At 40.0% G+C, this 24,758-nt stretch overlaps 1 protein-coding gene across 1 annotated transcript in view; it reads right to left on the bottom strand.

Annotated features, from left to right (window-relative positions):
- The window catches only part of DNAH11 (dynein axonemal heavy chain 11), a 331,116-nt gene that overhangs the window by 36,513 nt on the left and 269,845 nt on the right, over positions 1–24,758 (bottom strand). The window contains exons 65-72 of the mRNA XM_035021398.1: positions 21,959–22,123; positions 19,713–19,853; positions 16,291–16,461; positions 13,363–13,489; positions 12,086–12,275; positions 10,762–10,910; positions 9,778–9,905; positions 6,929–7,156 (exon numbers count right to left, since the gene is read on the bottom strand). Of these exons, the coding sequence (XP_034877289.1) occupies positions 6,929–7,156; positions 9,778–9,905; positions 10,762–10,910; positions 12,086–12,275; positions 13,363–13,489; positions 16,291–16,461; positions 19,713–19,853; positions 21,959–22,123 (1,299 nt within the window). The remainder of the gene's footprint in view (positions 1–6,928; positions 7,157–9,777; positions 9,906–10,761; positions 10,911–12,085; positions 12,276–13,362; positions 13,490–16,290; positions 16,462–19,712; positions 19,854–21,958; positions 22,124–24,758) is intronic.

Here is a 24,758-nt window from a genome sequence, read left to right as displayed (position 1 = left end):
AAGCCTAAACCCAGCAGGAGAAGAGAAATCATAAAGATCAGAGCAGAAATCAATGAAATAGAAACTAAAAGAACAGTAGAACAGATCAACGAAACTAGGAGCTGGTTCTTTGAAAGAATTAACAAGATTGATAAACCCCTGGCCAGACTTATCAAAAAGAGAAGAGAAATGACCCAAATCAACAAAATCACGAATGAAAGAGGAGAGATCACAACCAACACCAAAGAAATACAAACAATTATAAGAAAATATTATGAACAACTCTATGCCAGCAAATTAGATAACCTGGAAGAGATGGATGCATTCCTAGAGATGTATCAACTACCAAAACTGAACCAGGAAGAAATAGAAAACCTGAACAGACCTATAACCACTAAGGAAATTGAAGCAGTCATCAAAAATCTCCCAAAAAACAAAAGCCCAGGGCCAGATGGCTTCCCATCTTCCCATGGAATTCTACCAAACCTTTCAAGAAGAATTAATACCTATTCTTCTGAAACTGTTCCAAAAAATAGAAATGGAAGGAAAACTTCCAAACTCATTTTATGAGGCCAGCATTACCTTGATCCCAAAACCAGACAAAGACCCCATCAAAAAGGAGAATTACAGACCAATATCCCTGATGAACATGGATGCAAAAATTCTCACCAAAATACTAGCCAATAGGATCCAACAGTATATTAAAAGGATTATTCACCATGACCAAGTGGGATTTATCCCTGGGCTGCAAGGTTGGTTCAACATCCGCAAATCAATCAATGTGATACAATACATTAACAAAAGAAAGAACAAGAAAAATATGATCCTCTCAATAGATGCAGAAAAAGCTTTTGACAAAGTACAGCATCCTTTCTTGATCAAAACTCTTCAGAGTATAGGGATAGAGGGTACATACCTCAATATCATAAAAGCCATCTATGAAAAACCTACAGCAAATATTATTCTCAATGGGGAAAAACTGAGAGCTTTCCCCCTAAGGTCAGGAACGCGGCAGGGATGTCCACTATCACCACTGCTATTCAACATAGTATTGGAAGTCCTAGCCACAGCAATCAGACAACAAAAAGAAATCAAAGGCATCCAAATCGGCAAAGAAGAAGTCAAACTCTCACTCTTTGCAGATGATATGATACTTTATGTGGAAAACCCAAAAGACTCCACCCCAAAACTGCTAGAACTCATACAGGAATTCAGTAAAGTGGCAGGATATAAAATCAATGCACAGAAGTCAGTGGCTTTCCTATACACCAACAACAAGACAGAAGAAAGAGAAATTAAGGAGTCCATCCCATTTACAATTGCACCCAAAACCATAAGATACCTAGGAATAAATCTAACCAAAGAGACAAAGGATCTGTACTCAGAAAACTATAAAATACTCATGAAAGAAATTGAGGAAGACACAAAGAAATGGAAAAACGTTCCATGCTCATGGATTGGAAGAACAAATATTGTGAAGATGTCAATGCTACCTAGAGCAATCTACACATTCAATGCAATCCCCATCAAAATACCATCCACTTTTTTCAAAGAAATGGAACAAATAATCCTAAAATTTGTATGGAACCAGAAAAGACCCCGCATAGCCAGAGGAATGTTGAAAAAGAAAAGCAAAGCCGGCGGCATCACAATTCCGGACTTCAAGCTCTATTACAAAGCTGTCATCATCAAGACGGCATGGTACTGGCACAAAAACAGACACATAGATAAGTGGAACAGAATAGAGAGTCCAGAAATGGGTCCTCAACTCTATGGTCAACTCATCTTCGACAAAGCAGGAAAGAATGTCCAATGGAAAAAAGACAGTCTCTTCAACAAATGGTGTTGGGAAAATTGGATAGCCACATGCAGAAGAATGAAACTGGACCATTTCCTTACACCACACACAAAAATAGACTCCAAATGGTTGAAAGACCTCAATGTGAGACAGGAGTCCATCAAAATCCTAAAGGAGAACACAGGCAGCAACCTCTTCGACCTCAGCCGAAGCAACTTCTTCCTAGAAACATCGCCAAAGGCAAGGGAAGCAAGGGCAAAAATGAACTATTGGGACTTCATCAAGATAAAAAGCTTTTGCAAAGCAAAGGAAACAGTCAACAAAACCAAAAGACAACCGACAGAATGGGAGAAGATATTTGCAAATGACATATCAGATAAAGGGCTAGTATCCAAAATCTATAAAGAACTCATCAAACTCAACACGCAAAGAACAAAGAATCCAATCAAGAAATGGGCAGAAGACATGAACAGACATTTTTCCAAAGAAGACATCCAAATGGCCAATAGACACATGAAAAAGTGCTCAATATCGCTCAGCATCAGGGAAATCCAAATCAAAACCTCAATGAGATACCACCTCACACCAGTCAGAATGGCTAAAATGAACAAGTCAGGAAATGACAGATGTTGGCGGGGATGCGGAGAAAGGGGAACCCTCCTACACTGTTGGTGGGAATGCAAGCTGGTGCAGCCACTCTGGAAAACTGTATGGAGGTTCCTCAAAAAGTTGAAAATAGAGCTACCATATGATCCAGCAATTGCACTACTGGGTATTTACCCCAAAGATACAAAAGTAGGGATCCGAAGGGGTACGTGCACCCCGATGTTTATAGCAGCAATGTCCACAATAGCCAAACTGTGGAAAGAGCCAAGATGTCCATCGACAGATGACTGGATAAAGAAGATGTGGTATATATATACAATGGAATATTATGGCAGCCATCAAAAGGAATGAGATCTTGCCATTTGCAACGACGTGGATGGAACTGGAGGGTATTATGTTGAGTGAAATAAGTCAAAAAGAGAAAGACATGTATCATATGAACTCACTGATATGAGGAATTCTTAATCGCAGGAATCAAACTGACGGTTGTTGGAGTGGGGGGTGGGGTGGGAGGGATGGGGTGACTGGGTGATGGACACTGGGGAGGGTGTGTGCTCTGGTAAGCGCTGTGAATTGTGCAGGACTGTTGAATCTCAGATCTGTACCTCTGAAACAAATAATGCAATGTATGTTAAGAAAAAAAAAAAAAAAAGAAGAAGAAGAAGGTAGCGGGAGGGGAAGAATGAGGCGGGCGAAATCGGAGGGGTGGACGAACCATGAGAGACGATGGACTCTGAAAAACAAACAGGGTTCTAGAGGGGAGGGGGGTGGGAGGATGGGTTAGCCTGGTGGTGGGTATTGAGGAGGGCACATTCTGCATGGAGCACTGGGTGTTGTGCACAAACAATGAATCATGGAACACTTCATCTAAAACTAATGATGTAATGTATGGGGATTAACATAAGAATAAAAAATTAAAAAAAAAAAAAAGAAAAAAAAGATTTTATTTATTTGACAGAGAGACACAGCGAGAAAGGGAACACAAGCAGGGGGAGTGGGAGAGGGAGAAGGAGGCTCTCCTCTGAGCAGGGAGCCCGATGCGGGGCTCGATCCCGGGACCCTGGGATCATGACCTGAGCCGAAGGCAGACGCTTAACGACTGAGCCACCCAGGTGCCCCTCTTTTTTTTAAATTAACATATAATGTATTATTTGTTTCAGGGGTGAAGGTCTGTGACTCATCAGTCTTTTTTTATTAGCATATAATGTATTATTTGTTTCAGGGGTGCAGGTCTGTGGCTCATCAGTCTTTTTTTTAATTAGCATATAATGTATTATTTGTTTCAGGGGTGCAGGTCTGTGACTCATCAGTCTTACACAACACACATCTTCAAGAGGCAGGTGCTACTGAGCTGAAACACACAGGGAGACAGGACCCTATAAGAAATGCTTCTTTACATCTTGATCACTTAATGATTGCATTTACATAAATAAAGGACTAATATTAAACTTGTTCATTATGAACATACATATCAAAGTTCAAAGGTAAATTCTGACTTGGGGTAAGATTAAAAATACAAATTTAATTGATTTGAACAGTAAAACATGCAAAACAAAAACACCGCACGGGAACAGTTCATTTGTCCAGATCCCTTGAGTGCTTTTCTCATCTGAGGAGGGCGCCCAGACAACAGAAGTGATGACTTGGACTTGTTTCCCTAACCCAAAGGAGTACGCAAGGTAGACGGCATCCATTACCCTTTGTCCGTGTCGCAAGCCTCAGCTACATAAGACCGTGGCAGCAACACAGAGCACCCAGGATGATACCAGCAGCCGTGGCAAAGTGGGAAGCCTGTGATACAGATCACTAACTGCCTGTCTGAAAATATCCTGTTGCTGACTTTTAGCTGGGCATATGCTGCCCAAGATAAACTGGCTCTTCCTAGCCTCTCGTGCAGGTAGGTAACACAATGTGACTACGTATAACCAGTGAGAGGCAAGGAGAAGTATTATGTATTCACTTGTAGGAAGCACCTTAAAAACAAAACAAAAACAAAAACAAAAACATGTGCCCATGGTCGTCATCTTTGTTTCTTCTTTCATCCTACTGTCAGGAACATGGATATGGGGGCTGCCACCTGGGACCCTGGCAAGCCCATTCCAGAAACAGCGAACTGTAAAAGAACTAGATTGATGACAACTTCATGTGACAGTGAGCTCTGAATGACCTACCTCCAGAATTCTCAGGTGGCAGATAGAGTTCTTTAACTTTTTTTACGCTACAGTTGTTTCCTACTTCTTTCACAGGTAGCCAAGCATAATTCTAACTGGGAACATACTCACAGATGACCAGGGAGTACAGGTTAATACCCTTGAATCACATCATCTGAATAAAACCCACATTTTATTTTCTAACATAATGACAAGTCAACATTCATAAGACTATTCTAAAATTTTTAGATTTTCTTTAGAGTTTTTGTTGGGTAGGTTTGGGCTGTAAGAGGTTTGATAGGAAGTTTATTAAATAAATAACTTTGATTATCTTTGCTTTTGCTACTTCTGATCAAATTTAGTCTTAATATTTCAGAGGATCCTTTCTACTAGATAAATATTTCCCCTTTAGGTACTTAAGAGTCTTTCCAATAGTTGTCATCTTCAGTTAATCTAAGTGGCTTTTTAGGTAATAGTCAAAAGAACGGATACTTTCATAAATAAACTAGAATAGGGGAAGGGATTCCTGTCTAGGTTTTGGGGGATCTGTTCATCCCTATCATGATATGCAACAAATTTCTCAATGTGCATTTCCCTGGGGAGAGTATCCGTGGTTTTATCAGATTATCAGAGAGGTCCTTTCCCCCCCCGCAAAAAAAGCTGACAGACAATTGGGCTGAGGCATATTTGATCATGATATGCTCACTTTTCACAAATACAGATAATTGTCCTATGGGTTGGATAAATCCTATTTAAATGTATTAAATTCCTGTTTTGTATTTACTTTGGGAAAGAGGTTGAGAATGTCCTAAGTGGTCAGAAATTATCAACCGAGGATTAAAAAAAATATATATATGCCTGCCGTGGTTCACAAAAGAAAACATACTGCAACTATGTAATACTGTCAACAAGATTTCTCAGTGCCTTCTTTATACAGTGGACCATGTTTATATAGGCTATAAATTAATTACTTAATTAGGTAATTAACTGTATTCTTCAAAACTGTAATCTTAGGTGGCCAATTATTATAATTCCTTCATAATGTTGGCTTGAGTATTGGCCCAGAAGATACTAGTGAAGAATGATAATATTTCTAACAGGAGTCTTTTTTTTTTTTTTTTAAGATTTTATTTATTTATTCATAAGAGACAGAGAGAGAGGCAGAGGGAGAAGCAGGCTCCCCGCCGAGCAGGGAGCCCGATGCAGGACTTGATCCCAGGACTCTGGGATCATGACCTGAGCCGAAGGCAGACGCCCAACCATCTGAGCCACACAGGCGCCCTAACAGGAGTCTTAATATACCAAACCATGTGCATTTCCTCTTTAGGGTTCATTCTACTTCTCCTAATAAGAATACTATTTCCTGGGGTGCCTGGGTGACGCAGTCGGTGAAATGTACTACTGTCGATTTCGGCTGGGGTCATGATCTCAGGGATGTGAGGTGGAGCCTTGCATAGGGCTCTGTGCCAGGCATGGAGCCTGCTTAAGATTCTCTCTCCCTCTCCCCCTCCCCTCAACCCCTCGTTTGCACTCTCTTTCTCTAAAACAGACAAACAAAATACTGTTTCCCAAGGGTGTCTAAGAAATCAGAGGGAATGGCAACTCAGAAAAACAACAACAAAGGAAATTTGTTTGAAACACTTGATTATGATACAGATGTGATAATATGCATAAGGAGAGTAGTGATAATAGGAGTGTTTATGTTTGTATTAATGTATTTATTTTGGAAGGAAATCAAAGTATAAATAAGATGGCAACATGGATATACGGGGAGAAGACTATTTAAGTTTACTAACATCAAAAGCAGATCTAAAACACTGAATATTATACTGGAACTCTCCCCAGGTCATTACTGTTGTTGCTGTCCTCAGTACCAGCAACCAGAATAACAGTGGCTTCTTCTCTTCCCGTGCTAAGAGATATTGGTCTGCCACGTTTGTCTTCAATAGTAGGTTCTTCAGAAAGGAATGTAATTTATTCTCCTTAAACATGTAGCTGCAGTATTTTTTTTAAAGATTTTATTTATTTAAGAGAGAGAGCACATGTGCAAGTCTGAGTGAGGGGGAGGGGAGGGGAGAGAGAGAATCTTAAGCAGACTCCACGCCCAGCACAGAGCCTGACTTGGGGCTCCACCTCACATCCCTGAGATCATGACCTGAGCCTAAACCAAGAGTCGGATGCTTAACCGGCTGAACATGTGGCTGTAGTTTTAAGGCAAAACATAGATTTTCTAGTCGCTGGAATAGGGAACGGCAGGGGGATACTTTCAAGAGATTAAATCAGACACTCAGATTTCACTTCATCCCTCTGCACGAGATGCATGAGTAGCTAATGGCCCCATGGTTTTGTGAGAAGACCCTGACTTTGCCCTCAGACCAGGCTTCTGTTTTCTTACCTGATCAAAGTTGTAGAGGGCAGCATGCAGATTGGCCAGCATTCCTGTGGGGGGTTCATTAGTAATTTTAATGGAATTTTCCAGGAGTCCTTGAGGGATGATGTGTTCTTGTGGTGTAGCTGCAGATTCGGCACTCATGAAAACCCGGTAATCTCTGTGGCCTCCTTGGCTGAATCTTTCGAGGAGTTTCTCCAAGGTTCCTAGCCACTTGGCTACCAAATGGACATTCTGAAAAAACAGTATGGCTTATAATTCTAGTGAAACTGAAGTAGATTACTTAAATTATGGGATCACAATATTTTCCTATATATCAATGTGTAGAAAACTCAGAGAACCAGGATTTAATTTTTCCTGTATCATCATGTTAGGGAACAAAACAAAGCACCAAAACACGACTGTACGGTGAACACGTGTAGGGTTCCAAATCACCACAGCTTACCTTTGCAAACCCAAATCTCCTTCAACACACTTAGCCACTTCCAACACCCATCAGTCACCTCTGACATGGAGTTCCTGACACTCTTCTTTGTTACAGTTCAAACTCAATTATGGAGACTTACCTGGTTAGTTTAATCAAGGATAAAAACTAAAAGCCAGAAATGTACCTCATCACCCATTTCATTGTTTCTGATACCAACCTCCTCTACTCAACGCCTACTCATTAGTATGTGAACTCCAAAGGATGTGAGGGGTAAACAGCTAGCCGAGAAAGAAATCACTCTTTGTTAAGATGCTCTGCGGATCCCTGATAGGTTAATTTCCTTAAACCTAGAACTTTCAAAAATTATGAAAGAAACAAATGTCACCACCATGACTTCTTGATTTTCAGTTTTATGATTCACAATCCTCCAACCCTCCAATCCTAAACACCCGTGGAGCACATGGTAGTTGGCGTGGTGAGAACAGTGTGAAGGCCCTGCCCTCACACGCTCTCTGGCTCTGGAGACGTCCTTATTGTAGTGATTGCGACATCACACCTAGGAATATGTAGTTACTTCCAGCAAAGAAAAACATTTAATATTATAAAAGCTACAAAAAACCCGAAGAATAAAGGCAAATCGGGAATGGAATAGTAATGCAGGTACCTTTCTTTGAAACAGTTCTGTTGTAAGAAGATCTATGCCAATTTAATTGTTCACATTATGAGGCTTTTTCTTCCTTTGGCAAATACTGAACATCGGTAGGTATCATAGCTGAACTGTGTCCCCCCAAATTCAAATGTTGGAAGTCCTAACCCTCAGTACCTCAGAAAGTGACTGTATTTGGAATAGGCCTTCAAAAAGGCAATTAAGAGTAAATGCAACAATTAGAGTGAGTCTTAATCCAATATGGCTTATGTCTTTATAAGAAGAGGTGATTAGGGGACACACACACACACACACACAGAAGGGAGACCATGTGAAGACACAGGGAGGAGACAACCATCTACACACCAAGGAGAGAAGCTTCAGAAGAAACCAACCCTACTGACAACTTGATCTCAGACTTTTGGCCTCCAGAACTATAAGAAATTAAATTTCTGTTCACTAAGCTACCCAATGTGTGATACTTTGGATTGGCAATCCGAGCAACCTTATACAGCAAGTAAGGGCTCTGAGTTTCCTGCCCTCCATGCTTGCTACTAGATTATAGCGAAAGCACTTCTCACACCTAGCTGTGCCACTCACACAAGCAAGCAGAAAAAACAACAACAATAAAACCTATTTTGCAAGCTCAAATATGACCTATCTTATGGCCTACAAGACCTTACTCCAGAAGTTTACTTGAAACAAATATAAGGATACTCTAGGCAGTGACTTTGGAGTCAAGGAACAGAAAAATCTCCAATTGAGCCATCCCTGAACACAGGCACATTCTGGAGTCCAGCCTGAGGGTTCTTGATCCTTGAGGATCTTCTTGAGGCTCTTGGCTTTGACATTGGCTAGATTCTTGTGCCCACTTGTCCAAGGGCAGCAATGCCCGTGCAACATTTTTAGCCAATCCATGTATCTTGGAAACCACCCATTTTGCCCATGAAAATAGATTTTTAATAAATCCATTATGTCAATTCACAAGCCATCTGGTGTATATCTGAGACAAAGATAGATGCCATCCTGCTATCTCTGCACTAGTTTTCTCTGGCGTATGGGCTTCTGATAAAATGCTAGCTAAACCTCCCTTGAAGGGCTCTACCTGATCACAGTGACTGACCATTGTAGGGTCTGGTTAAGAGCTCATTAGCATGAGCACACATATCATGTCAGCCTACGTGGATATAATTTAATGTACATTACAAACAACATAACAAGTTCCCATTATGCTAGTCTCCCCTTTATTCAAAGTCCTGCTTCTCTTTTGAATGGCAAAGAGATATAGAAACCTCCAGAAACTGGGACAGCCACAGGCCTGGGGCCGAGCCCTGCGTCAGGCTCCCTCTCCCTCTGCCTGCCGCTCCCCCTGCTCATGCTCTCTGTCGAATAAATAAAGGAAAGCTTAAAAAAAAAAAAATAAAGCCACTTGCAAATGTAAGGTATTATGACAATGGCGTTGGCAATCTATACAGGCCTGTTTGTCTTCAAGCACTCTTAGAATGTTCCAGCTATCTGTAAGTCAGGAGAATAAGAGGGTTCCCTCTAATATTTTTAATTTTAAAGCACAATGGCTAGAAAATCCCTCAAAAGATGATGGCGACCCTTGTCAGCTGAGTCTCTTAACACCTGCGGAGGGGTCACCAGGACTGAGAGAACACTGGGGACTCTGCAAATCACCATCTGTCAGGAGGAAGGATCATTCCTATTGGCCTGGACGACTCTGCACCGTCCATCCCTTGGAGCCGTTCCCAGTTTTTTCCAAGAAGATGAAACACTCACTTGGAGGATGACCCAGTGTCCTCCTTTGGAAGCTTTCTCCAGGGCCTTTTCTGCCACCACCTCCTGACCTTGTCCTAAAGACACGTTGTGGAATTTTCCCGAGTCCATTGTAAACCCCAGTCTTTTGCCTGTGGGAGCATACAACATGGTAAGAGGAAGGGTGAAACAAGGAGAGGTGAGAAGAGTCTGGAATCTTGTGTCTCATGTCCATCTGTGGTTACTGCTGCCACCTTCTAGGTCACTTTCCTGAAGAATCCAAACTTCACTTCTGTTGTTTCAACAGGCAGCATTTTGGGCTCTCAGCAGCAGCCTCCTCAGGAGCATTAGCAGAGCCTGTGCAAATAAGTTCCTCTGGTTTTACGGTAATGAAGCTTTTGACATTTTGATAGATGGCAAATATTGTTATTGAGCTTTATTAACTCTTGCAGGAGTAGCAAAGCATTGCCCTCATAAAAACGAGCAACATGTGGTAGCTATCACATCATTTTTTGAACAAATAGGCTCACTGGGGAAGTGCAGGAGCCTCTCACCTTGTGGCCATGCTTGAATCGAGCACAGTCAGGTCACAGCTCTGTTAACCTGGCATTCTCGGTGCAGGCTGTGCAGAATAGTAATCCAAAGCACAAAGCGACAGTGCCTTGCACAATCGAATGGGCTTGCTCTAATGACCACTATTTAGTCACAGGGGGCACAAGATTACACTAGAATGGAGAAAATTGCCCTCTGGCCCTTACATAGTCAGAAGGTGGAAAACAGTACAAAAGAAACTTGCATTATGCCAACCAGAGGAATGTTCCGTTTGAACATTTCTTCAGACCACTGTGTTATTAGCTTACATTTTCCATATACTCCATCTCCCACAAATGAAAAAGAAAGAAGGAAAGAGAGAGAGAGAATGAAAGTAACTAGCTATGAACTGAGAGCAAGGTTGGGTGAGCACTGGGTGAGAGGGAGGGCGGGAAGGCAAGCCTCCGGGCCCCTCACCAAGGATCTCTAGATCTTTAAGGGCATCCACCCCTGGAGACAGGATGAAGAAGATGGGCGTGGCCGGGCTGCTTTCTTCAAATGCTTTAACTAAATCCACTCTGGTCCTCCCCACATAGTTGGCACCCAGTTTTTCCTCCACGAAATTCCTATAAAAGAGGACAATGTCAAAGACATGATCAGTGCTCATGACCTTAAAAAGTGCCACAACTTGGATCAGCTTAAATCATAGGCACAGGAAGGAAGCAAACTACGTTCATTACGTGGGATGTTTTCGCGGAACAATACGAATCCAGCTAGATTTATGCATCGGTGTCAGTGAAATCCCTTCCTGCTTTAGAAGCTCTGAAAATCAGAAGCCTACGTTCCATTTTGGGGGCTACTGAGACCCCCCCCTCTGCGTACCACCAGCTGCCTGCGTATGGCTTTGTATCCCCCAAATCTGCCAGATCCCCCATTACTTATTAACAGTTCATTAGATTTGCCACAGTGCAATTTTCCGGCCTGCTGGGTTTCTCATGAATATACAAATGCTTTTCGGGGTGTTTCTAATATAGGGAAGCTCAATTAAGCAGGGATTATTTTCCCGCGGTATCAGATTTAGCAGAAAGTAAGTACTACTAAGCAGAATTAACTTGTAAAGTAGGGCACGCTGAGGCATCTGCAAAGGGGAAATTAGTTGGAGTGGAGGAAAAGACCTGAGGTGTGTCACTGCTGTTGAACGAGGAGCAGAAAAGGAAGGAACCTGAGAACTCTTTGGTTGGTGAATTCAAATGAGAACATGACTTGCGTGAATTAAGCAGCATATTACCATTTAGAAGCCGAAAGGGCAAAGAAAAAGGACACACGGACCAAGACACAGACAGGGGTTCCTGCTTTAAATTGCATTGGTTGTAAAGTTATAGGACTATTAGTGTCTCCATGAAAGGAATTCATTTTTGTTTGATGTGCAAAATCGTCGGAGCCCAAATGCTACGGCTAAATAAAGACCGTGGAAATCGCACCGGGATAATGCATGCTCCTAGCCTCTGAACTCTGCTGACACCCATCTCTCGGGCTAGAATATTTCCAGAGGTCCCCCGTCTCCCCTCCTGATGTCAGAAGCAAGGTTTTCAGGAAGAATGGGCTCAGCCTGACGACAGAGCAGCGCACTGGTTAGCGTTCCGCGAGTTTCAACAATAGTAATGACGACACCATCAAAGCTGCAAGCAGCATTGTGGCTCATCAGCAGGGACCACAAATGCGTCCACCAGATGCTCCCCGCCCCCGAAGACTAAGTCTCCTCTAGGTCAACATGTATTTCCAAAAATGCTAACTGCCCCACCTGAGAGCATATGTCATTCTGTCGGGGCGCACTGCCCTCAAAATAATCAGCTTCTGTACCAAACTTTTCTTCTTCCATTCTTGCGGCAACTTCTCTTTCTCTGGGCACTCGGATTCCACCCATTTCCTCCACTGCTTGGCTGATCCTTCCACATCTCGGTCTATGCCTCGAAATTCTTCCAGGAGGGCTACTGCCTGTCATACAATGGGGCACAGATAGGACGGGGGTAAATAGCTTAGAGTCTGAGAGAAAGAGACTAGTGGAAGTATCGAATCCTCTGTGAACACGCTGGGCTGGAGAGTCTTCGTTTCCTTGCCGGATGTACTCTCACCCTTTCCTGCCCTGCTAAGAGGGTGACCAGCGAGGCTTATTGGAACTCAACTCCCCGGTTCTCTGGCCTGGTTGGGTTTGGCCAAGGGGAGGCACTGGCCAGAGACTGGAGGGCTGGAGGAGAGAGATGCAAGGTTATCCCTTCCTCAGTGCCGTCCCTGTGGTGACGTACGTTGGCAGTGGCTTTGTTCGTCTACGGTAGGTCACAGCTCCTATAGGTTGGCTCTCTCCCCTAACTTCATTTCTCTACAGCTTCAGGAACTACTCCTTTTCTTCCTTTTCCCATCCCCATTCCTGGCTGATTCCCTTAGTGAAAATACACTCTTTCTTAAACTTTTTTTTCCCATACAATGAAGATACACTCTTTCTTAAACTTTTTTTAATCACCCCTTTGAATGGGCCATCTGTTTTCTGCTGAGACCCTGAGTGATAAACAAGCAGACTTGAATTTGTAATTCTACATAACCTAATAAAAAATTCTATTACAAATAAGCCTAAATATACTCTAAAAAGAGGGATCATGGTTATTTTCAATGGGCAGAAATTTTCCTTCTTAGAAAAAGAATGCAGCAAATACCATATGTATGTTAGCATACAACAAGCATCTTTAAGGAATTCCAAAGTCTCGGGGAATAAACTCTTTTAACAGTAGGATCTTCTGACCAAAAAATGAGGTAAGAATCGGTACCTGGGGTTGACGAATAACTTTTTTCCCCTACAACATCCTGTTCTGCTTAAACAAGTTATAATGAGAATAAACTACTGTGTTTTTGTATGATTAACAAAAGTATTTGGGAAAAGTGGACAATATTATTAAAAAAAGAAAGCAAACCTGATTTAGGTAAATTGACAACAATGCTCATTTCTGTTCCTTGACTTTTACCAAAGGTCCTGCAGAATATATCTATTGAAGTAAGTTTTAGAAAGTGAAATACCGTCTTCTTCACCTACTTTGAGAGTACTCCATGACTGAGTAGTGAGGAAGTCAACAGGACTCAGGTAAGTGTGTTCAACTGTGAATCGAAGCAAGAAATCCAATTCCAGAGGGTCTATCTCTTTCTTTCTCAACAAAATCTTGAGGATACATAAATTGAAAAGGGTCATTTAGTTTACATCAAAATCAAGACACAGGAGGCAGTCACGATTTAACAGGATTGAATAGGCAGGACCAAGTCTACCGATAATTCCTATAGATACCTATCTGTTCTAAAGCTGAAGTAATAAATCTCAGATTATGCTCATGATCTCAAAACTTTGACTGAAAAATCTAGGAACAAATAATTATTGAAGACTGCTTCCCCCCCCCCCAATTTTAACACACACCTATTAGCAAATTATTTGAAATATACATTCATATTTAGTCTTTTGCTGTTAGATCAAACTTGTCTTAAAACTTGTAACAGGGCGCCTGGGTGGCTCAGTTGGTTAAGTGACTGCCTTCGGCTCAGATCATGATCCCGGAGTCCCGGGATCGAGTCCCGCATCGGGCTCCCCGCTCGGCGGGGAGTCTGCTTCGCTCTCTGACCCTCTTCCCTCTCGTGCTCTGTCTCTCATTCTCTCTTTCTCAAATAAATAAATAAAATCTTAAAAAAACAAAAACCTTGTTACACAAATTGGGAAAGCCTCAGGTGGTAATAGACCAAATTACTAAACAAAAGATAGAACCAGTATTGTAATTTAGCCTTGATACAGAAATTACATCTAATAAACTATGAGATATATGAAAGATTTTTTTTAAGAGAGGTGGGGAAGGGGCAGAAAGAGAGGCGGAGAGAGAGAATCTTAAGCAGGCTCCACGTGGAGCCTGATGAGGGGCTCGGGCTTGATCTCACAACCCTGAGATCATGACCTGAGCTCAAATCAAGAGTTGTATGCTTAACTGACTGAGCTACGCAGGTGTCCTGAAAGAATTTTCTTAAATGTGAGATTATATTAAGAAAAATAGGAAATTATTGTTTTATAGATACAACTAAACAAACAGTATAAATGGAAATAAACTTTAGATATCTGCATTAAAAAAAACTGGTTAAGTCCATAGAACATCTTAGGGGGTAAGAAGGGGGGATGAAATATTCCTAACTTTCACATAAAAATTATAATACCATATAAACAGGTAAAATGTTTGAGTTTTATGCTATTTTAAAACTCTAGGTATTTTCAAAGTGTATTATGGGTAGTAACACATTAAAAGGATATTTTATTCTATTGATTTTCTTAATTCATTTCAACAAATAATTGCCATGTATATACAAAGCTTTGATTTACAGAAATTGTCAGGATTTGAGATGAGCTATAATTTATCTCTGGCTTTCAAGGAGAAATTTTTTTTTTTTTTTTTAAGACAGAGAGTGTGAGTGGTGGGGGAGTGGTTGGGGGAGGGAGGAGCTGGGGGAGGCGAAGAGAGAGAGAGAATCTCAAGCAGAGTCCCACTCCTGCTGAGCACAGAGTCCCACTTGGGACTTGATCTCAGGGCACTGAGATGATGACCTGAGCTGAAATCTAGAGTTGGATGCCTAACAGACTGTGTCACTCAGGTGCCCCAAGGAGACTGTTTTAAATAGATGATGTGCATACATGTGTGTGCATGTCATATAGTCTCAGTCCTGGCTTTTTACTGTTAATGAATACTATGTGTAAAAACAATTTCATTTTGTAGTGCCTTGCTCCGATTTCTCACATACATTATGAAGCACCTACACCTATATATTCTTAAATAACCCAAAGGAATCTATAAACACTGAAAGTATTGAAAGTAATAGTTTGCATTGTTAACAGCAGGTATTTATAAAATGCCTTCTTTGGGTGAGGCACTTTGGAGGGTACAACACACACTAGGCATTGACCTTCCATCTAGATTTGGGTTGATAGAAAAAGTTATACAGCAAACTAATGAAAGGACAACATGCTTATTTCATCTAGGCATTCAGTCCTCAATGTTTTCTTCTTATCACGGGCATCTTTATTTAAAAACAATCTTTTGCTGGGGCACCTGGGTGGCTCAGTCGGTTAAACGTCTGACTCTTAATTTTGATTAAGGGGATGATGGGGGCTGTGAGATTGAGCCCTGTATCGGGCTTCCCGCTCAGTGGGGGGAGTCTGCTTGGGATTCTCTCTCCCTCTCCTTCTCCCCCTCCCCCAGCTCTCACTCTCTCTCAAATAAATAAATAAAATCTTAAAATCTTTTGCTGCAATCCATATTAAAAAAAAGAAAAAAGAATAAAAGGATAGATCTCACTAAAGATGGCAGCGTGAAACCTGGAGCTCTTTTACGCAGTCACTGTTTTTTGTTTTTTGTTTTATTTTATTTTATTTATTTATTTGAGACAGAGAGAACGAGAGAGAGAGAGAGAGAGCACATGAGAAGGGGGAGGGTCAGAGGGAGAAGCAGGTTCCTTGCTGAGCAGGGAGCCCCATGTGGGACTCGATCCAGGGACTCCAGGATCATGACCTGAGCCGAAGGCAGTCGCTTAACCAACTGAGTCACCCAGGCACCCCCAGTCACTGGTTTTTAAAGGGACAGAGAGACTCCTAGGACCATCTAGATCTGGACTCATAATTCTGATCTTAAAGAATCTCCCTGGTAGTACCTGGGAGGCTCTGCACAGGATGTAAGTAGTGAGGAGGAGGTCTCACTGATCTGCTTTTCAGGGTGACAGCTAATGTGGTCAGCTAAAGTGCATACCCACCCAAACCAACACCTCAGGACCTACTCAAAGGCTGTCATGTGTCCCAGTTTCCCCTGGGAAATTCAAACTTAACTCAGGCTACCAAGGGCTTCCAAGAAAGGTGGCATGTCTCCCTTCAGTGGAAGTAAAGCATATAATAAACAGAGGTATGGGGCTCTGGGGATGCTTTCAAGTGATGGATTTCCTTACCTGAAAAGCCATCTGGGACAGGAAGGTGAGCTTGTCCCTCTCAAACAGCGCCTGGCTGGTAGAGAGGAAGACAGCATAGGTGATGTTCTCCATGAGGATTGAGACGCGCCCCTGCACGTCCTCCACCTTGTCAGCCTGCTCAATTGCTCTGAGGAACAGCATGTTGAAAGCCTGGGGAATTTAAAGTGACTGGTAAAGGCTGGAAACCAATGCCTGATGTCTAGCTAGTCCCAGACACAAAGTAAACACGTGGAATCCCGTTGTACACATTTATGTTGAACTTTATACAAAACTGCCGAACTGTTTTCCAAAATGCTTATACCGCCTCGAGTTCTCATCAGCAACATGAAAGAGTTGAGGTACGGAACCTGTGTTAACGCTTGTTACCGCCGCTCTTGTACAAGTGTGGCTATTCTTTTTGGTCTATAATACTACTTCATTCTGCTTTTACTTTGCATTTTTCTGATGAATATTGAGCATTTGAAAATGTGCTCATGGGCAGTACACATAACTTAGCATAGGACATGTCTGTTCAAATCTTTCATTGTTTGAGTTGTCCTACCGAGTTGTACAAGTTCTTTATACATTCTGGTATAAGTTCATTATTAGATACACGTATTGGAAGGAGATTTTAATAGTACGTGGCTTGCCTTTTCATTTTCTTAATGTCTTTTGAAGACCATACATTTTTAATTTGGTAAGATTCAGTTTATCATTTTCTTTCTATTGTATCCTAAGAAATCTTTGTCTAACCTGAAGCCCAAAGATTGTCTCCCATTTTTTTCCCTAGAAATTTTATAGCTTTGCTAACTTATTTTGAGTTAATTTTGTATAAAGTGGGATGTAACGGTTAAGGTTCATTATATTCTCTGTGGATATCCTGTTTTCTCAGCACCATTTGTTGTAAAAACTATCCCTTCTTCATTGTCTTGGTATCACTGCCAAAAATCAATTGATCATACATCTGTGGGACTACCCCTGGACTCTGTTATCTATGTATTTTTCTTTAGGCCTATTAGTATAGGTTTCTAATAAGTGCTGAAATCATGTACTGTAAGTTTTCTAAATATCTTATTCTTCTTCAAAATTATTATTTTAAATCCTTTGAATTTCTACACAAATTTTAGAATCACATTGATGTCTACTAAAAAAGCCTTCAGAGATTTGAGATGGAACTGCATCTATAGATCAATTTGGAAAGAATTGGCATCTTAGTAATATTGAGCGTTCTAATCCATAAACACGGTATACCTCTCCATGGTCTAGCTCAACAATGTTTTGTAGCTTTTAGCACATGGATCTTGTCTTGTTAAAATTATCCCTAAGAGTTTCGTGATTTTGGAAGCTATTATAAATAGACTGAGTTATTAGTTTTATTTTCCAATTGTTTATACCTCATATATAAAAACAATCGATTTTGTATATTGACTTTATATCCTGCCATCTTGCTAAAAACTCACTTCTTAGTCCTAGTAGGTTTGTGGTAGATTTCTTAAGATTTTCTACATACATCATTAGATCATTTGTGGGGGAAAAAAAAAGACACTTTTTCTTCTTCTTTTTAAATGTCTGTGCCTTTTATTTTATTATTGTACTGGCAATAACCTGCAGGGCAGTTCTGAATAGAAGTGTTGTGAGAAGACATTGTTCTGATCTTAGGGGAAAGCATTCAATTTTTCAACATTAAGTATAATATTAGCTGTAGATTTCTGCAGATGGCCTTTTTCACTTTTAGAAGTTACCATCTATTCTTAGTTTGCTCAGTTTTTTTTTTCTTTTTTTGACCAGGTGTTGAAATTTGTCAGATTCTCCGTCTGCATCCAATGAAGTGCTCATATGGTTTTTCTCTTTTGTTCTATTCATATGAAGACTTGTGTTATTTTTTAAATGTTTAACCAGCTTGCATTCCTGGCATAAATTCCACTTGGACATAATATATTGTTCTTTTTATATGTGGCTGGATTCAATTTGCCAATCTTTCCTTGAGAAGTTTGGCACCAGTGTTCATGAAGAGGTCTGCTCTGTGGTTTTCTTCTCTTGTAATGTCTTAGTCTGGTTTTTGTATTTGGGTAATGTTGGATTGATATTACTGATTTAATTTTATTACTCTTTATACAATGTGGTTGTTCCAAAATCCAACCACTCTGTGCTTCTCAGAATTTCTGCACCTAGCTCCATATTACTAGAAACCTGCTAGTTATTCTTGACTCTTTTCATTATTGTCCATATCTAATCCATTTCCAAGGGCTGATTATTCTAGCTTCAAACCATAGGTCAAGTCTATTCACTTTTGAGTCTTTTGTCATCAGTCATCTGCTTCAAACCGTTCAACGGCTCCTTTTTGTAGACAAAATATAATCCAAAATCCCCCACCTGGCAACAAGGTCTCCCATGATCTACATTTTCCCACCTCTCTAGACTGTCTTGTCATCTTCTCCCTCACCCATTAATTACCCTCCAGCCACATAGATTCATTTATCATCTGGAATCCCAAACTCTTTCATGTCCCACACATCCTTGTTTTCTCCAAACACTCCATAGGTGGCTAAACTCTACAGGAATCAACTATAATGTCACTTCCTCTGAGAGGCCTTCTCTGAGCTAAGAGTGAAACAGTCCCTCCCATCCTTATTATTCTCTCTCATTGTACTTAATCACTTTTACACACACACACACACACACACACACACACACACCCACCCACCCCTATGTATCTCCATTCATATTTTTTTTTTTTTTTTCGGAATTGTACACTCAGCACAACATCTGGCATGATGATTGATCTCAACAGCTATTTGTTTAAAAACTGAGTGACAGAATGAATGAATACTGCCCAGAGGCACAATGATGCAAAGTAAAGAGCATGGCTTTTGGGATCACAACCATGAGTTCAAATCCTGCCTTTTACCATTATAATGTGAATTCTTGGGCAATTTATTTAAAATCTGAAAATGTTAGCTTCCTTTTCTTTTTTTTAAATAGGGATACAATAATATATTGAGATGTTTCATGCATAAGAATGAACCAAAGTATGAAAATGTCCAGTATGTAATAGAGTGACTTAATGAATAGTTGTTCTCAATCTTTCTCCTGTTCTACCAAAATATGAGAAATCTTTATATAAAACACCTACATTTTCACAAAGTAAAGGAATCACAAGGGGAATTCCCTTATATATAACAAACTCAAGACTCGGTTTAAGAACAAAAACAAATGTATTATGATGCCACATAATTTAATTATTTGAAAATGAAAATCATAAATAAAAGTTCCTGAGAAAATGAGGATTTTTTTTTTTCCCCCTCACTAGATCCTCAGGATTCCTTACTGGATATACCGATTGCTTAAAAATAAATTCTAAACTTCCAGAAACAGGTCGAACTCATGAAATTAAAAATTTTTCTTAGCCTATTCAGCATTACCTTCAAAGAGAACTGATAGATGGGGTTAATTTTTCTGAGATCATTAATAACAAAATAAAGAAGAGATGCTCTTGCTGCCACTGGTCTGTAACATTCCCGGGCCTCATTGATTTTTCTTTCATTTTCTTTAGCTTCAGTCACCTATGGTGAGATCAAACAATGTAAGTAACTCATAACTTACTCTTCATATTCTTTATACTTACCCAGTTGATGGAAGGGATGTATCTGAAATGAAAAATTATTTGCATTAAATAGAGAACATGTATAGCATCTATGTGCTTCAATTTTTCTAAAATGATTAGATTCATATTTTAAACCATTTTTTTTTCATAAATTGAGTTTTCAGCAAGAATGGACATAATCCTAGCTGTTTTACAGTTACAGATTAAGCAAACCTGATTGGTTTTGGTTTTACAGAATTTGTTCTGAGTAATGTCACCTTCCCCTGCCTCCTCTCTCTTTTTCAGGTTTAATAACCCAGCTAGGGCGCCTGGGTGGCTCAGTTGGTTAAGCGTCTGCCTTCGGCTCAGGTCATGGTCCCGGGGTCCTGGGATCGAGTCCCGCATCGGGCTCCCTGCTCCACGGGGAGCCTGCTTCTCCCTCTGCCTCTCTCTCTCTCTCTCTGTCTCTCATGAATAAATAAATAAAATCTTTAAAAAAAAAAAAAAAACCCAGCTCTATCACCTCCCAGGGAAGCTCTCAAAAGTCTGCTGGGTCAATTCAGTGCCGATAACTTTATTGGTCAACAAGGTATACAAAAGCAGCCAAGGGCAATAATATATCCAACAGCCAGGCTTACTAAAAAGCCTTTATATGAAGACTCTCATGACTGTCTGACTTTGTACCAGATGATCCATATGCTCACATTTTGCCATTTAGTTTCTGCATTAGCCCCTGGTTACATTCAGAGAGATAATTAAAACAACAATAATACCACCACCACCCATCAACCAACATATTCATTTTTACTCAAGGTTCAGATATCTTTTTTTTTTAAATTTAGGACTATTGCTGGTCCTACAGCTTTTTAAGAAAGTTTTTTTTTTTTTTTTTTTTTTTTTTAATAAAGTTGATTCTTCATACTGGTGTATAAAAGGAAATAAAACATAGAGCAGAGGGCGCCTGGGTGGCTCAGTTGGTTAAGCGACTGCCTTCGGCTCAGGTCATGATCCTGGAGTCCCTGGATCTAGTCCCGCATTGGGCTCCCTGCTCGGCAGGGAGCCTGCTTCTGCCTCTGACCCTCCCCCCTCTCATGCTCTCTCTCTCTCTCAAATAAATAAATAAAATCTAAAAAAAACCCCCAAAAAACATAGAGCAGAGGGGGGAATCCCTACATAGCAATATACTAAGAAGATGGGAAGAGACATTTTAAGAGACAATTAGAAGCTAACTTCAAAGCTAAGACCTAATTTACTTAATTGCCTCAATCTTTACCATCTTAGGAGCTACCTAGAATTCACTTAAAAGGACAGAGTAATTTGGGATTCCATTTCTTAGCTTAAATTAAGACAAACATATAGGATGTGTGGTGACACAGCCTCAACTGGGTAATTAATAGATTACTTAGTAATGAGGATATTCCAGAAAGGAAATAAGGTTCCTCTCATTCCGAAACAATGGAATTTTAAAGTTCATGGCCATTGTGTGAGTCCAAAGTGCACATCATGCGTAAGGCATATTGGGACATAGGCTGGACATTCAGCAGGAAATCTAATCAATAAAAATTTTTACTGGCATTCAGGAAAGGTCATTGTTTCCCAGGGTGAATAATGCATCTGAGTACAGCAAGAGACTGTCCCCCTTGCTCAGTCTCTGACCACTGAAGGCCTGTAAACAAAACATCAGCTCTAAATATTTCCCTGAAAGGCACAACAGACTGGGAAGCCTGTGGTGGGACTGTAGGGTGTCAGTCTGCCAGAGCTGGACGCTAAGCCTTTTTAGATTTTAGACCATATAAGCCAGCAGGCTCCAATTTTCTTCCGATTTGGCCACTCAGAAAAAATAATAGCCTGACAGAGTCTCATGTGAATGACTGGATCTCTGCTGAATTAGGACAAACACAAGTTCAACCACCTCCGTCTCCATGCACAGCCCTGCACATTTTAAGGGTAGTTTATTAAATGACCTGAAATCCGCCACAAGTCAGTCCTCTTAGAGATGCTGTCAAGTTTGATCACATGTTTACGCCAACCACTTGATTCAAAAGGAGCACTGTGACCCTCTGGGTGTCCTTGGCGCCTTCTTACCTTGTGTTCTATCTCTGCCACGGTTGCTTTTGTCATCTCTAGTCTCTCCACCAGCTCGGTGTCATCTAGAAAGCTCCCCTCTGCCGCAGAAAGGCACAGGAGGAGGTCATCCTCCAGATACTTCAGCTCGATCTTAAAGTCATTTTGGTGCTTTGTCAAAACCAACTAACACAAACCAGGAAAAGTGTGAGAAATGGTGATACAATTCATGTTTGAAAGCAGTTTCTTTAATCATTGATTTCATGGAATCGTATCACACTTAAAATTAAAAACATACTAATCATCATCTTTAAAAATTTATTTTAAAACAAGTCAGAAAATATGTTAAGAACTGGTTGCACTCCAGGGTCCAGAGAATGAATATTTGTCATAATCATTTAACACTGGGGACCTACAGGAAGAATCTACTCTATAGGAAGAAACTTCTGGTTTCTGCTTCATATCTAAAGAGTTGGAAGTCATCATTTCCATCCTTACAACAGGAAAAAGCGAATCCTCAACTCTTCTTACATCCGTCAAAGAACTGAGGTCATAGGGCCAACTACTACCCTCAAAATCAGAGAGGTGGGTGAATACAGACCATCACAGCTACTGGCAAATTCACAACAGTCACTGGCTAATTGCTGGAGGCAGAGCTTGAGGGTTAAAAACCTCTGGGGATCCAGTCTTAGGAAGCCCTTCATACTTTTGTGAATTCACCTCCAGGAGACTTACCAGGTTCTCATGGTAAAGATCAGAAAAAAAAAAAAAAAAAAACAAAGACAAAAAACCCCACTATATGTTTTTAAAAAGAAGTATAACTTATATGCTGAGATAGGACAGGCAATAGAAGCCTATAAAATGCTCAATTAAAATCAGAGAAAGCAGAAAGAAAGAAAAGAAAAAAAAGGGTAAGGAAGAGTGCGGTAAATAAAAAAAGACAAATACGGTAGATTTTAATCCAACTGAATCAACAAAAATCTCTTTGTGAATTTTCTAAATACATCAAAGACAGACACTGACACAGTGGATACAAAACCAAAAACCAAAAACAACAAAAACACAAGACCCAACTGTCTATTGTGTACAAGAAATCTACTTTGCTCAAAGGCAAAGGGATGGAAAAAGATATACCATGTAACACTAAACAAAAGAAAGCTGAAGCAACTATATTATTTCAGCCAAAACAGACATGAAAACAAGGAAAATTATCAAAAGCAAAAAGGGGAATTACATAATGATAAAGGGGTCAATTCTCAAAGAAAATGTAAGAATCCATAATGAGCACGTCTGACAACAGAGTGTCAAAATACATGAGGCAGAGACTGATAAAACTGCAAGAAGCAGACAAAGCCACAGTGCTGGAAAATTCAAAACTCCTCGATACGTATAGTTAATGCATCTAGTGGGCAGAGATTCAGGAACGATATAGTTGAACCAAACACGACTAACACTGGACGTAACTGACATTTACGGCACACCTTCTCAACTAATAGCAGAGTATGCATTTTTTTCAGGCTCAGATAGGATATTCAAAGATAAACCAAACTGTGGGCCAGAAAACACATATAAAAAAGTTTAAAAAACCCCAGAAATACAAAGTATGCTCTCAAACCACAATGAAATTAAAGAAGGAATCACTAATGGAAAGACAGCTGGAAAAATCCCAAAATATTTGGAGGTTAAACAACACACTTCTAAGTAACATATAGGTGAAAGAAGAAATCTCAAGAGAAATGAAAAGTACACTGAAATAAAGAAAGATGAAAATACAACTTAACGAAATGTGTGAGATGTAGCAAAAGCAGTGGTTGGAGGAAAATTTACAGCACTGAACACATATATTAGAAAAGGAGGAAGATTCTAAACTTAATTATCTAAGTTTTTACCCTAAGAAACTAGTGAAAGAAGAGCAACAAAAAGCAAGGAAATGGAAATAATAAAAATTAGAGCAGAAATCAATAAAATATAAAACAGGAAACCAATGGGGAAAAAATCATCAACCATTGTTTTTTCATATAAAAATCAATACAATTTTAACCCTGTAGCCAGGCCAATCAAGGAAAAAAAAAAAAGGGAGAAAGCAAAAATTACAATGTTAGTAATTAAAGAAGGGCCATCACTATTGAGTCTATGGGTTAAAGGACAATAAAAGACTATGATAAACAATGGTATGCCCATAAATTTGATAATTTAGATGCAGTAGACCAATTCCTTGAAAGACACATCTACCAAAAACTTATACAAGGAAAACTATATAATCTGAATAGACCTATGTCTAATTAAAAAATTGAATTGACAATAATCTTCCAAAAAAGAAAGCACCTGGCCCAGATGACTTTTCTGATGAGTTTACTGAAGATTTAAAGAAGAAATGCTATCAATTCTTTACAATTTCTTCCAGAAAATAGAAGCAAAGGGATTACTTCCTAACCAATTTTATGAGGCCAGCTTTAGCCTAATATCAAAACCAGATAAAGCCATTACAGAAAAACCCCAAAACTATATACCACTATTTTTCATGAGCATAGATATAAAAATCCTCAAAATATGAGCAAATCAAATCAGCACGTGTGTGAAAGGAATTATATACCATACTATGTAGGATTTATTCCAAGTGTGCAAGTCTGATTCAGCATTGAGATGTAATTCATCTCATCAAAAGGCTAAAGAAAAAGCATATGATATACCAATAGATGAAGAAAAAACATTTGAAACATCCAACATTCGTTTACGATAAAAGCTCTCAGCAAACTAGAAATATAGGACTTCAACTTGATAAAGAACATCGAAAAATGAAACCTCTAGCTAATAACCCACT

This window comes from Mirounga leonina, unplaced genomic scaffold (genome assembly GCF_011800145.1).
Source record: "Mirounga leonina isolate KUSES-001 unplaced genomic scaffold, KU_Mleo_1.0 Mir_174, whole genome shotgun sequence".
In the NCBI taxonomy this organism is placed as follows: domain Eukaryota; kingdom Metazoa; phylum Chordata; class Mammalia; order Carnivora; family Phocidae; genus Mirounga; species Mirounga leonina.
This window is presented reverse-complemented; position numbering and strand designations above follow the sequence as displayed.